This window comes from Telopea speciosissima, chromosome 7, assembly GCF_018873765.1.
Source record: "Telopea speciosissima isolate NSW1024214 ecotype Mountain lineage chromosome 7, Tspe_v1, whole genome shotgun sequence".
Classification (NCBI taxonomy): Eukaryota; Viridiplantae; Streptophyta; class Magnoliopsida; order Proteales; family Proteaceae; genus Telopea; species Telopea speciosissima.
The window spans coordinates 18,583,018-18,595,094 of record NC_057922.1 but is presented as its reverse complement, the minus strand read 5'-3'; the positions used below and the strand labels follow the sequence as shown (position 1 = coordinate 18,595,094).

The 12,077-nt window shown below is 38.0% G+C and overlaps 1 protein-coding gene across 2 annotated transcripts in view; it reads left to right on the top strand.

Moving 5' to 3' along the window:
- Window positions 1–3,694: 3,694 nt before the first annotated feature.
- The window catches only part of LOC122669879 (E3 ubiquitin-protein ligase KEG), a 48,216-nt gene continuing 39,833 nt past the window's right edge, over window positions 3,695–12,077 (top strand). The window contains exons 1-6 of one of the 2 annotated variants that reach the window (XM_043866759.1): window positions 3,695–4,774; window positions 8,439–8,807; window positions 8,888–9,118; window positions 10,071–10,184; window positions 10,269–10,605; window positions 10,698–10,855. In XM_043866759.1, coding sequence (XP_043722694.1) covers window positions 4,008–4,774; window positions 8,439–8,807; window positions 8,888–9,118; window positions 10,071–10,184; window positions 10,269–10,605; window positions 10,698–10,855 — 1,976 coding nt within the window. In that variant the 5' untranslated portion in view covers window positions 3,695–4,007. Of the gene's footprint in view, window positions 4,775–8,438; window positions 8,808–8,887; window positions 9,119–10,058; window positions 10,185–10,268; window positions 10,606–10,697; window positions 10,856–12,077 lie in introns of both variants that reach the window. The other variant, XM_043866758.1, reaches the window with a different exon arrangement.

The window sequence follows — 12,077 nt, the reverse complement described above, 5'->3', positions numbered from 1 at the left end:
TTATTATTATATGGGGAAAGGTTTCGTACACGGTTTACATTCCACCCACTTTTTTACTTTTTGCAAATTATTTTTCATTCATAATTTTTTCTCTCTCCTCTATTCATCTTTCTCGTACATGATTTACACGATCGTGTACGAAACCTTTCCCTTTATTATATTGATACTATTATATAAAGTCTTAATTACAAACAAAAATATTGGTTTAATTTTCGTTTTAATCTTTGTCTGGATTGTTCTACTTCTTTTATTTTTGTTCAACCTGGTCATGAGTTGTGGAGACTATGTCAAAGGAAAAAAAAATGATAAGACTGGATCACAAATATTTTTACGCAAGTCATGCAAACTCGATGAGTATAGTCGTTTGTTTTTTTAAACCATAACGTCGATTCACTTAGAAAATAATAAATCTATATTTTAAAACAATAAGAAGCCCCCAACTCCTCGATTCCCTTCTATTGTTCAATGGTATGAACTCAAAATGCAATGATCAATGATTCCTTTATTTTGTTTTTTCTTGGTTTTCTCATATTTTTTTTTATTTTTTATTAATTTATAAATATTTATTGCATTCAAAATATAAAAAACTTGACTCGATAAGACCGAGTCATCAGATTTTTTTGAAAGATGGGTCGAGTCAAAAAACCTGATTTTCCAACAAGTTTTTTAATTTTTAATGCAATAGATATCTATAAATTAGTAACAAAATAAAAAATATGTGGAAAAATTAGGAAAAATAATCAAGGAATCATAGATCATTGCATTTTGAGTTCATACAATTGAACAAGAGAAGGGAGTCGAGGAGTTGATGATTTCTTTTTATTTTATAATATAGATTTACTATTTTACTCAACTCAGTTTCTAAGTGAATTGTCTTTATGCCTAAGGAGATAGCTCTAAGCCTTAAAGATCTTGAAGAACAAGAACCTGCCTTCTGGAAGCCTGGAACGAAGGGAGGAATTAGAGATACTGAAAGACAACTTTCCGACAGTATGAAGGGATGGATTTGAGTTCTCTTTGATGGCTCTCAAGCTTCCTGTTCGCAAATGCAAGATGTTCATGCCAAAGAAGGCAGTGGTGGTGAGGCGCAGGAGGAGGTGCTGGTGATCGGTAAGTAGCAGGGTAGAGAGAAGGGGTAATAACATAAAAAAAAAAACGTATGTGGTTGAAGGAGAAGCACTATTTTGGTTAGTTTTGTAATATCAATCTTGATTTTGATTAATTTAATTAAATAAAAGATTGAGTGGATAGTTTCGTACATTGAAACCTCATGTTAGCTAATCTGTGTAATTTTCCCTCCTCTATTACATGTGTCATTAAAATTAACAAATCTTTAGAGAGAGAAAGAAAGAGGGGTACGTAAAAGAATACAAAAAAAACGATTCACCCACTGAATTTTCTTTTGCAGAAATTGAAATTGCTATTACTAAAACAGCATAATGTCGCCAAAGCAAGGTAAAGGAAGCAATCTATTTAATTTAGCAAAAGAAAAGGCTACTGACATTAAAATTGCTTGTAAAAAAATAGATTAGAGTTCAAAACCTCGATTTCTTTTCAACCCCCCCAAAAAAACTTGGATTTGTTGTTCAAAGTGCAAGAATAGATGTAACACAAAGAGAGAGATCTTATAATTGTAGACTAAGATTTATTATTATATTTAAAAGAAAGAGTTTTCTGTACTGCACGGTCCAGTTCCCCTATCCCACTAATAAGGGGGGTGGATCCCAACCAGGCATAGTGTTCGGGCAAAGGGTAGGGTGGTCATTGTGCCCCCCATGTTAGGGGGACTAGGGAACTGGGCCAGGCAGAGAAATAGAGGGGATAAACATCCATAAGGAAGCACCAACAAAGGTAGGATTACTGTCTTTCATGGGGGAGGGTGGTTATTTTATCCATAATTTAATTAAGAAACTATTAGAAAGGATTTCCAAAAACTCCTCTCTTCCCATGTCCCTCTCCTTTACGCTCCACGTTATTTGTTTCTATTTTGGGTAAATGGCACCCAAGGTACCTAAGGTTTTGATAAATTGTAGTTTAAGTATCCAATGTTTCACATATTACATTTGAGATACCTAAACTAGATTATAATTAATCGATTGAGTCATTTTTTTTTTCTATTTCCAATTTTACCCTTAAAAATAATTTTTTTTAATATAAAAACTTAGGGCTGATGTTCTTTGTGCCGCAATGCAGCCTGTGCCCAAAAGCATGGGTTGTCATTCAGGGGGGGCAAGGTGGTCATTTTGCCCACCCACATGTGTCTAAGCGCAGCCTGCACCTCGGCATAGAAAACATTTGGCCAAAAACTTAATAGGTCCGACATCACCGTCCCCATCTTCTTCTTGTTCCTCCTCCTGCAACTCCACCAGCCCCATGAGTCTTTGAGATGAGCAATACCTAATCCGATATCTTGCACTAAATCCATGATTGGGATTATGTGTGTTGTAGAATTCTCTTTGAAGGAGCATTTGACTAGCATCTCCCTTTTATCAAGAAAAGACGAGCATCTTTCTGAAAATGTTACCTTGATTTGAATGTAAGATGATGAAAAGGTGGTCCAAGAATGAAGGGCGGTCGTAGTATTGTTTTTGCAAAAACACTAAGATTCTTTTTTCTATTGAGCATCAGATTTCAGGTTTAAAGTCACCAATATACTTGGGTTGTGTTTATTTTTATCACTCAAGAATGCAAAATTGACCTGAAATGCATACCAAATGCAGCCTTAGTCATCCATATTCATTATTTATAAATGGCATACTTAGTGCACGAGGATCCAACACTGCGGGGTTTGGGGAGGGCCATAATGGCCGCAACTTTACCTTTACTTTCACAAAGAGGCAGTTTCTAAACTCGAACCACCACATGATCACAATGGAGCAACCTTTATCGTTGCACCAAGGCCCACCCTCTAAATAATGAGTATGGATGACTCATTATTTATATAAAGGGAAAAAGATCCTCACGACATCAGCATTTGAACTACTTTTGCTCATCCCCACCCATTTTTACTGAAGTACCCCTTTTGAAATTCCCATATATCCCTTGTTATTAGAGTTTCCCATAATACCCCTCCCTCCAATGCTCGAAACTACACACGAATGTTGAAGGGAACCCTATCCCTATCCCTTATATAAAATACTTGGAAAAAGTTTTCCTTCACCCAGGGTTAATGTTCACTCACCTTTGTGATCTCATAACCACTCCTTATCCTCTATTGACAAAGATCCAAAATTATGAGATACTAGTGAGGAGATTGTCTTCACCCTCGGTGGGTGAAGGAAAACTTTCTTCTTACCGTTCCCATTAGGGATCTTTGTTAGTGGGCTTTCTAAGCCCATGCATAATAAGCCCAACAGACCCACGAAATTCCATAAATCCTACTCCACCTTCAGCAGCGAATCTGTCTCCAAGCGTGTAGATTCAACAATCATGACCAAAGGGTCCGCACACGGTTTCGATAGAAAACCCAAAACCAACGCAAAATAAATGGCGACTGGTAAACAATACTAAGAACCGTCAGATTAGAATCCAACAAAACATCGAATTATCACATGAGTTTCAATCCAACGACCAAAAACACATCTGCATGTGAAAACGTTCTCTCTGAATCGCTTTCTATATACAGATTTTTTTTTTTAAGTTTTCATTTTTTAATTTTAATAAATATAAGTAAGTAAAATAGCCGGAAGAAACGGATTGGGGGCGTAGAACGCAGCGAGGGCGAAAGAAAAGGGGTAGAAATTAAAGAACAGCTGCTTCTGCTTCTTTTTCTTCTTCTGCTCTGCTCTCTCTCAGTTCCGCTGTCACAAAATCTCATCTTATTTATCCACTTTAGATTCCTTCTCTGTTCTTATCTCTCTATTTATGTATTCATTTATCACGGATGGATCTGTTTTTGTTACTCCCGATTTCCATCTCAATTGAATGTGAATCCGAATTCGGTTTCTAAATAATCTCTCAATTCCGATCGTTTCAATCGATCTGCTTTCTGAGGTGAAGAAGAAAAGATGAAGGTTCCGTGTTGTTCAGTTTGCCATATGAAATACGATGAGGAAGAGAGAGTGCCTCTCTTACTCCAATGCGGTCACGGTTTCTGCAAGGAGTGTCTATCGCGAATGTTTTCAGCATCGTCAGACACCACTCTCTCCTGCCCCCGATGTCGGCACCTGACCGTTGTAGGAAACGCTGTAAATGCTCTCCGCAAGAATTTTGCTGTTCTTGCTCTCATCCACTCCTCCTCCGCCGACTTCGACTGCGACTTCACGGATGATGAGAGCGAAGGCGATGGTGCTGCCGATATTGACGATGAAGAGGAAGAGTTTGGCCGTTGGAGAAGGCGGAGCAGTCAGTCTCATACTTCGAGCTCTGGTTGTGGCGGTGCTGGTGGCGGTTCGGTTATCGATCTTGCTTCGCACCAGGACTTGAGGCTGATTCGCAGGCTTGGGGAGGGGAGGAGGGCTGGGGTGGAGATGTGGTTTGCTATGCTTTATGGTGGCCCCTCTTTGTCTTCTTCTTCTTCTTCTGCCACCGGGAGGTGTCGACACAGGGTTGCGGTGAAGAGGGTAACAGTAGGGGATGACACGGATTTGGTGTGGGTGCAGAGTCAGCTTGAGAATCTGCGGCGTGCGTCGATGTGGTGTAGAAATGTTTGCACTTTCCATGGAGCTACAAGGTTGGATGGTCGGCTTTGCCTTGTTATGGATAAGTATAGTGGTTCCATACAGTCGGAGATGCAGCAGAACAAAGGGCGACTTACTCTTGAGCAAATCCTCAGGTTGTCCTTAACTTCCATTTGCATTTTCGATCTAATATTTTTTGAAATTGGCTCAACTTTGTTACACTTTTTGGTCATGTTCTGTGCTTAAAATATACTCTCTGATTGATACACAAAGTGTCTGTTTTTTTTTATGAGGAAAGTTAACTTTTTTAAGTCTTGTGGGGGTGCAGAAGTGGAATTAGACTATTAGAGAATGAATAATTTCCAAATGCAATACATTTTTTATCTATAGAACAATGTCTTAAAAAATTCTCTTCAACCTCGTTCTGCATAATTGGATAACTTTGAAAGCTGAACTTATCTACGAGGATAACATCTAGTGTGTACCGTTAAGTATCTCAAGAATTTTATTTAAAAAAAAAAAGGGGGTGGGGTGACACTTGGGCCTGCATTCTTTTACTTATTGTTTATTTCATTTTAAATAAGTGATTTATTAGTTTCTGTTTTCCCGTTAAAGTTGGTTACTTTCAGCAAATTGAGATTAGAGAGTGCCATATTTGGATTAAGTATGCAACTGTCTGGGCAGAGGCCAGTTAGGAGTACAGTTATTTATTAAGGATTTGTAATAATGATAACGAGTATGTCTGAGTTCAATCATGATTAGGGATTCCTTCCCACATGAACAGAGAGACTAAGACACTCTCTAAGAGAAGTAAAAGCCTGCTAGGGGGATCCTTGTAGAGTGTGAGATAGAAGAGGATGTTGCCCATAAAATTAGAACAGGGTGAGATAGATTAGAGTTGCTTTTTCTTTTTCTGTGATCGAGACATCCAAATGAGATTGAAGTGAGAATATGTAACAAATCTATTAGATATATAAGACGACTATTGTTTAAGGTAGTATACAGAAATGACAGGGTACTGTGCAAATAATCCTTCAGTTTCTTCTAACACTGGATATGAACATGCCTGAAAATTCTCTTCAGACAGAGGCCCCAAGGATAATCTTCTTGTTAGCCTTTGCAGCCACCCTATATGCTGGTTCAGTATGTTTTGGAATGATTGGTCATTCAAGCCACAAATTCCTAATCACCGCAAGCAGTTTTGAGAGACTGGATTGTCTTCTCCCTCCTAGACACTTTGATATCTCCAGTCCTAAAATAGCTCAGAAAAGGAGGAAGGCATAAACTAGTTCATCCCAATTTCCTCAAACAGAGCAATCTAAACTTCAAAGAAAAGCGACAGTGGATTAAAAGGTGTTAGACTGACTCGGTGGCAAATAGACAACATAACCAAATATTCGAGAGGGAAAAGCCTCTAGAAACCAGAATGTCAATGCAGAGCATCATCCTCGGCAGCCATCCGCGTTTATGAACTGGATTGGATCTCAGTGGGAGAATTTATGGGTGCTATACAGAAATTTTCTTCTCAGTTGAATGGCTTGTATTCTTGACGTGGGTTGATCTAGGCCAGCCTAGGATTTCAAATTTCTAGGGATAAACGGCAAGAAAGAGGTACTGGGAAAGGATTAGGGCTGATTAGAGTCTAAAGCAATAGAAGAAAAAAGAGGATATGCTGCTGCATACAGTAACTCTAAGGATGCAATTCAGATCTGAAACAAAAGAAACAAGAAGAGGACAGATGGAGAAATAATTTTGGAAGGGGAGAGAAGAATCCAGAATCATTAGAAAAGAAATAGCTCCTGAGCATTGGTCAGGTACCTAACTCTTAGAATCATTAAATAAAAAATTATGGAAAGAAGAAGAGAGAAGAGAAGAAATAGAAGCAAGGAAAGTGATAAAATAGGAGGAGGAAAGACCAAAAGAAGTTATAAAATATACAGGGAAGACATGAGGGTTCAGCTCCCTATATGTTTGTGTGTCACACAACCAAGATTTAAAGTTTGGTATCGGTATCAAATCAGAAGGGTGATTTAAAAAAAAGTATCATATTGTATCAGAGAAATGCAACTTGCAAGATTCGCTAAAAATATGCATGGAAATGGTGAAGAAGAGCATGAAATGCTTATGATACATGAAAAATACAAATTTAAAACATAAAACACTATAAGTAAGCAATATGCAAATATTTCATGATAAAAAGGAGAACAAAGCATGACAAGACAAATGCATTAAATTGATTGTATATAAAGAATGAGGTTTCTTACATGTATTAATACAAAAAAAGAGCATCATTTTCTGTTTTGGGGAAGATTTAGGGTTTAGGTGCACAAATCATTGCAAAAGAACCTAGTTTGACGCAATCATTCAGGTTGTTTTTCAGTAACCTAGTGATCAATTGCAAAAACGACACAGAAAATAAAGATTTGAGCAAAAACTAAGTTTTAAGAGATACATGTTCTTGCGCACTATATGGTTTTGATCCTTGATTGCAGGTTGTTTAAGTCCCAAATGAAAAGAGGTTAGAATGCTTACTCGAGCTGTCAATTTATAATAGACGTATTGAGTGTATCGATGTGTATCAACCGTATTGGGTCGCATATCGATGGGTATCGACCATGTATTGATGTCAACTTGATACAGTCGGTATGAGTTTTGTTTTCAGATTTTGTATCAGTACCGCATTGTATCAAGGCCTTCCAATACCGATACAGCCCAATACTGTTTGATACAATACAATACTTTAACCCTGCACACATCATAAAATTTCTTTATTCCATTCTATTCAAAGAAGAGTTTTTATGTGCTTATAAAATGAAGAAATTACTTGCTTAATAGTCTAAAAGGAAACTTGCTTAATAAGCTAATAATTAACTTCCGAAACTTAACTTTTTCGTGATCTCCAAGAAGACAAACTAAAATTATGATAATAACCCAAAAAATCTGGTTACCCCCCATTTTTCAAAGTGTAACAACTCAAAAGCAAGCACTCTTCTACCCAAAAAAACAAAAAAAAAAAAAAAAAAAAAAACAAAAACCCTCGAGTTTCAAATATTCTGTTGGTTTTATTTGACATTATTTGTATATGCAAAAATTTCTAAAATTGTTAATGGTATAGGCAGTAGAGACTTGCCAGTAACTATGTTTTTTTCAATTCATATGGTGAATTGCGAATGATTATCTTAATTTTTTTATGGCTGACTTTAATCTCTTCCAGTGACATGGGCTTTGAGCATGAAGCTGAGAAAGAAAATTTCTTTAGGGGTAAAAATATCCATGGGAAATTGTATTGTCTTACGGAGCAGCTGAAGGGAAAGAGAGGTGATCAAGACCCTCCCTAGGTTTCTTTCATAAAAATTACCATGGGTCTAAAGGGAGGATCTATACTCTTCTAAAACAAGTTAATATTCTATTTCATTTCTTAGAGTAACTAACCACATGTCAATAAACAAATATGTTATAGGGTATCCAAAGCAGTCGTTCATCTTGAGGCATATGTTGAGATCTTATGAAAATATCATTTTCTATATATGATTTGCCATTAGGTCTCTCAAAAAATTGTTCAGTACTATTGACTTATTTTGGCCTCAAGTAGTTCTGGTGTGAAAGGTTTCAGGAAGATAGTTCCAGCCATTCACCAATAAGATATGTGATATTGGACTTAATATCTGTTGTTCGATTGTCAATGGTGATTTTGCATCTTTCTTCTTCTCCTTGCCCATTTTATTGGCTTATTTGGTTCATACTATGCTTTCATTGTCTGGATAGTTATTAACTTCTGTTCCTTTCTTTCTTGACCCATTGAGCATTTCTTGATCGCAGATATGGGGCAGATATCGCACGTGGTGTAGCTGAATTGCATGCAGCAGGTATTGTTTGTATGAATCTGAAGCCATCGAATCTGCTTTTGGATGCCAGTGGTCGTGCAGTTGTTTCTGATTATGGTCTTCCGGCGATTCTAAAGAAGCCCTTTTGTCGAAAGGCTAAATCAGTTCCCGAGGATGATTCTTCGAGAATGCATTCATGCATGGATTGTACAATGCTAAGTCCACATTACACAGCTCCAGAGGCATGGGAGCCCTTAAAAAAATCATTAAACATATTCTGGGATGATGCACTTGGTATATCTACAGAGTCAGATGCCTGGAGTTTTGGCTGTACCCTGGTGGAAATGTGCACTGGTTCTGTCCCGTATGTGGTGTAACCTATTTCTTGTATGTTCTGGAAGTTTGCAATACATACTGCTGAATAAAATTTTAACTTTTGTGCAGGTGGGCTGGTTTAAGCTCAGAAGAAATTTATCGTGCAGTAGTTAAGGCTCGGAGACTGCCTCCACAGTATGCCAGTGTTGTAGGTGTTGGGATACCAAGGGAGTTGTGGAAGATGGTTGGTGAGTGCCTACAGTTTAAGGCATCGAGAAGACCCACTTTCCAAGCAATGCTTGCAATATTCCTTCGCCATTTGCAAGAGATACCTCGTAGCCCTCCTGCAAGCCCTGATAAGTAAGGAATTGCATCTCTTGAACCTTCAATTTTTTTCCTTTATTTTTGTTAGTCTTATGAGTTTATTCTGTTAATTCCATTGTGAAGTCTAAGATAATGAACATTATATAATAAAGTAATGTTTCGCACTTTAGCTAATACTTGTTGCTTGAACTGGAATACTTCTCCTGCAGGTTATTCCAATTCAAGATCCAAATAAACATCAAAATTATGTTGAACCATGGAACCCCATGTGTTGATCTGTTTCTCAGTCAGTTGAGTACTGCAGCTGACCCAAAGACCAAAGGTTCCCCCCCCCCCCCCCAAAACAAAACAAAAAAGAAAAAGAAAAAAAAAGGTTGGTTGTTCACTGGGTTGACTACTATCAGTCTGCCAGTCCAGTCTAGTTGGATATACCAGTGGCACCAATCGGTTTAAGGGTCGAATGGGCTTTATAAATTAAGGATTATTGCCGCAGCTACCAATTTTGTGGTGTTGTTTTTCTCCTCAACTAATGGAAAGTCGCACTTCCCGAACGCAAGTTAGGAATATAAGCTTTCATTTCATATGTTAAACCCTTCGTTGCCTTCAATGGTTACCTAAAGGATTATGGTTAAACAGAGTAATTCTATTAGCTTCTCCTGTATGCAGTTTCAGAACCAGACTTACTATCACCAATATTAGGAGGAACCTGTCCCTTCTTTCTGGGATGGTGTACTTGGGGGGGGGGGGGGGAGGGGTGTTCAACCGAATTGTTTCACATCTCTTTTTTTTTCTGGCCTTCTTCTGGACCTTGTTTATTCAGCCTTCTACTGATAAATTTGATGGCAGAATTTTTTCAATGAAATTGAGTGCTCTTCTGTAATTATGAAATGACTAATGGTTTTCCTTTTTTCCGTAATTGGTTACAAATTTATATTGTCTGAATCATGAAATATCATGTATTATTTTTGAAATTCAGTGAATTAGCCAAGTGTCCTGGTATGAATGCCATGGAACCATCCCCTACATCTGTTTTAGAGGTTTTTCAGGACAACCCCAACCATCTACATCAACTTGTATTTGAAGGGAATTTGGACGGTGTTAGGTGAGTCCAATATGGAAGATATCCTACTTGTTTTAGAGATCCATTATATGAATTATATCTTTTAACCTCTGTGTGTGTGTGCAGAGGTCTGCTTGCAAAGGCTGCAACAGGGAACAATGTTAGCTCCCTCTGTTCTTTATTAGAAGCCCAAAATGCAGATGGCCAAACTGCTCTGCATTTAGCTTGCAGAAGGGGCAGCGTCGAACTTGTAGAAGCTATTTTGAATTACAAAGAGGCAGATGTGGATGTCCTCGACAAAGATGGAGATCCTCCAATTGTGTTTGCCTTAGCAGCTGGTTCCCCAGAATGTGTTTGTGCTCTCATTAGAAGATCTGCTAATGTTAGATCCAGGATTAGGGAAGGTTTTGGTCCGTCCATTGCTCATGTTTGTGCGTACCATGGCCAACCAGATTGCATGCGTGTAAGCTTTAATTCAATGATATAACTTGATACTCATCCTTCTTTGGTTTTACATTTTTCTGATGTCTCTCAATCTGCTTTTAATTATCGCAGGAGTTACTGTTGGCGGGGGCTGATCCCAATGCAGTGGATGATGAAGGTGAATCTGTGCTGCACAGAGCCATTTCCAAGAACTACACAGAGTGTGCTATTGTCATATTGGAAAATGGGGGTTGCAGATCTATGGGTCTTCGCAACTCAAAAAATTTGACGTAAGACCTTATGCTTCTCTGATGATATGATCTTTATTTTGTGTGAAGTTGTAGTCTTGACATGGATATGGTTCATAAACTAGGTACTGGCTGCAGCTTGGTGAAGCCAGGCTTAGTTCAATGTCCATAGATATATCAAAAGGTTGAATCCTAAGATATGTTTGGATATGTGCAAACACATACAACTAGATGCTTACTGTGAGCTAGGTTCAAGATTTCAGTTTCGACTGGGATTTTGACCCTAGTTGAAACTGAAATATATCACTGAGATGGCCAAAATGGCACTGAAATATACCACAAAAATTGCCGAAATGGCGCTGAAATATGGTGCAAAAGCTGAAACGTTGAAGACCCTCAATTTGCATGCCATTTTGTTTCAACAAGTGTCGAAACCGAAATATGCTGTAGAAATTTTGACATTTCAAACTATGACCGTGAGCAGACATGGGAAAGAAATTTCCTTTTTCTTAATAGTCAGATATGATTTTTCATTATTAAGGAGTAAAAAAAGGAATTTTGGGGGGGGGGGTGTGTGTACAAAAATTGCCTTTTTCCATCTTGACGATATGTGCTTGCTTAAGAAGTTTGATTTAGGCATGGATAAGATTTCTGAAATGTAGATTAATTCTCTGTTGACTTAGGCGACAGATCTACAGTGGTGGAATCCTGTTTTTGAAGAGAATGGTAGAGAGGCTTTGGGTTTGAAGAGAATATTTTTATCAATTTGGTGAAGGCTGAAGGGCAACACTTGTACAAAATTATACGAGTGTACATGCTCCCGTTGATGCTATCTCTTATTTCAGTCTCTTGGAAGATGGAGAAAATGACGGGAATTTCTTATAGGAGGGAATTGATTCCAAAGAAAAGAGGAAGTGTAACTTGTAAGTGGTGTTGATGACCTAAAAGGGGTGTGTGTGTGTGTGTGTGGTGTTTTCGGTTTAATACCTGTCCTGAAAATCAATAGAGCCTTCTTGGGTAAGTGGTTATGGAAGTGTAGCTTGGAATCCACTGCAAGTTATAGCGACGAAGTATGAAATGGGTGTGGTGTTTAGATGAATATCATGAAAAATATGAAAATTTCTGACAGAAAACATATAATCTTATAAGGTGGGGAGAAGGGATAAAATGAAGCGTTGGGAGGATAGGTGGTTGGCGGGTTTAGATTGAAAGACTGGTGTCCTACACTAGACCGATTTAGTAGCCAAGGAAGTTTTGGTGGAAA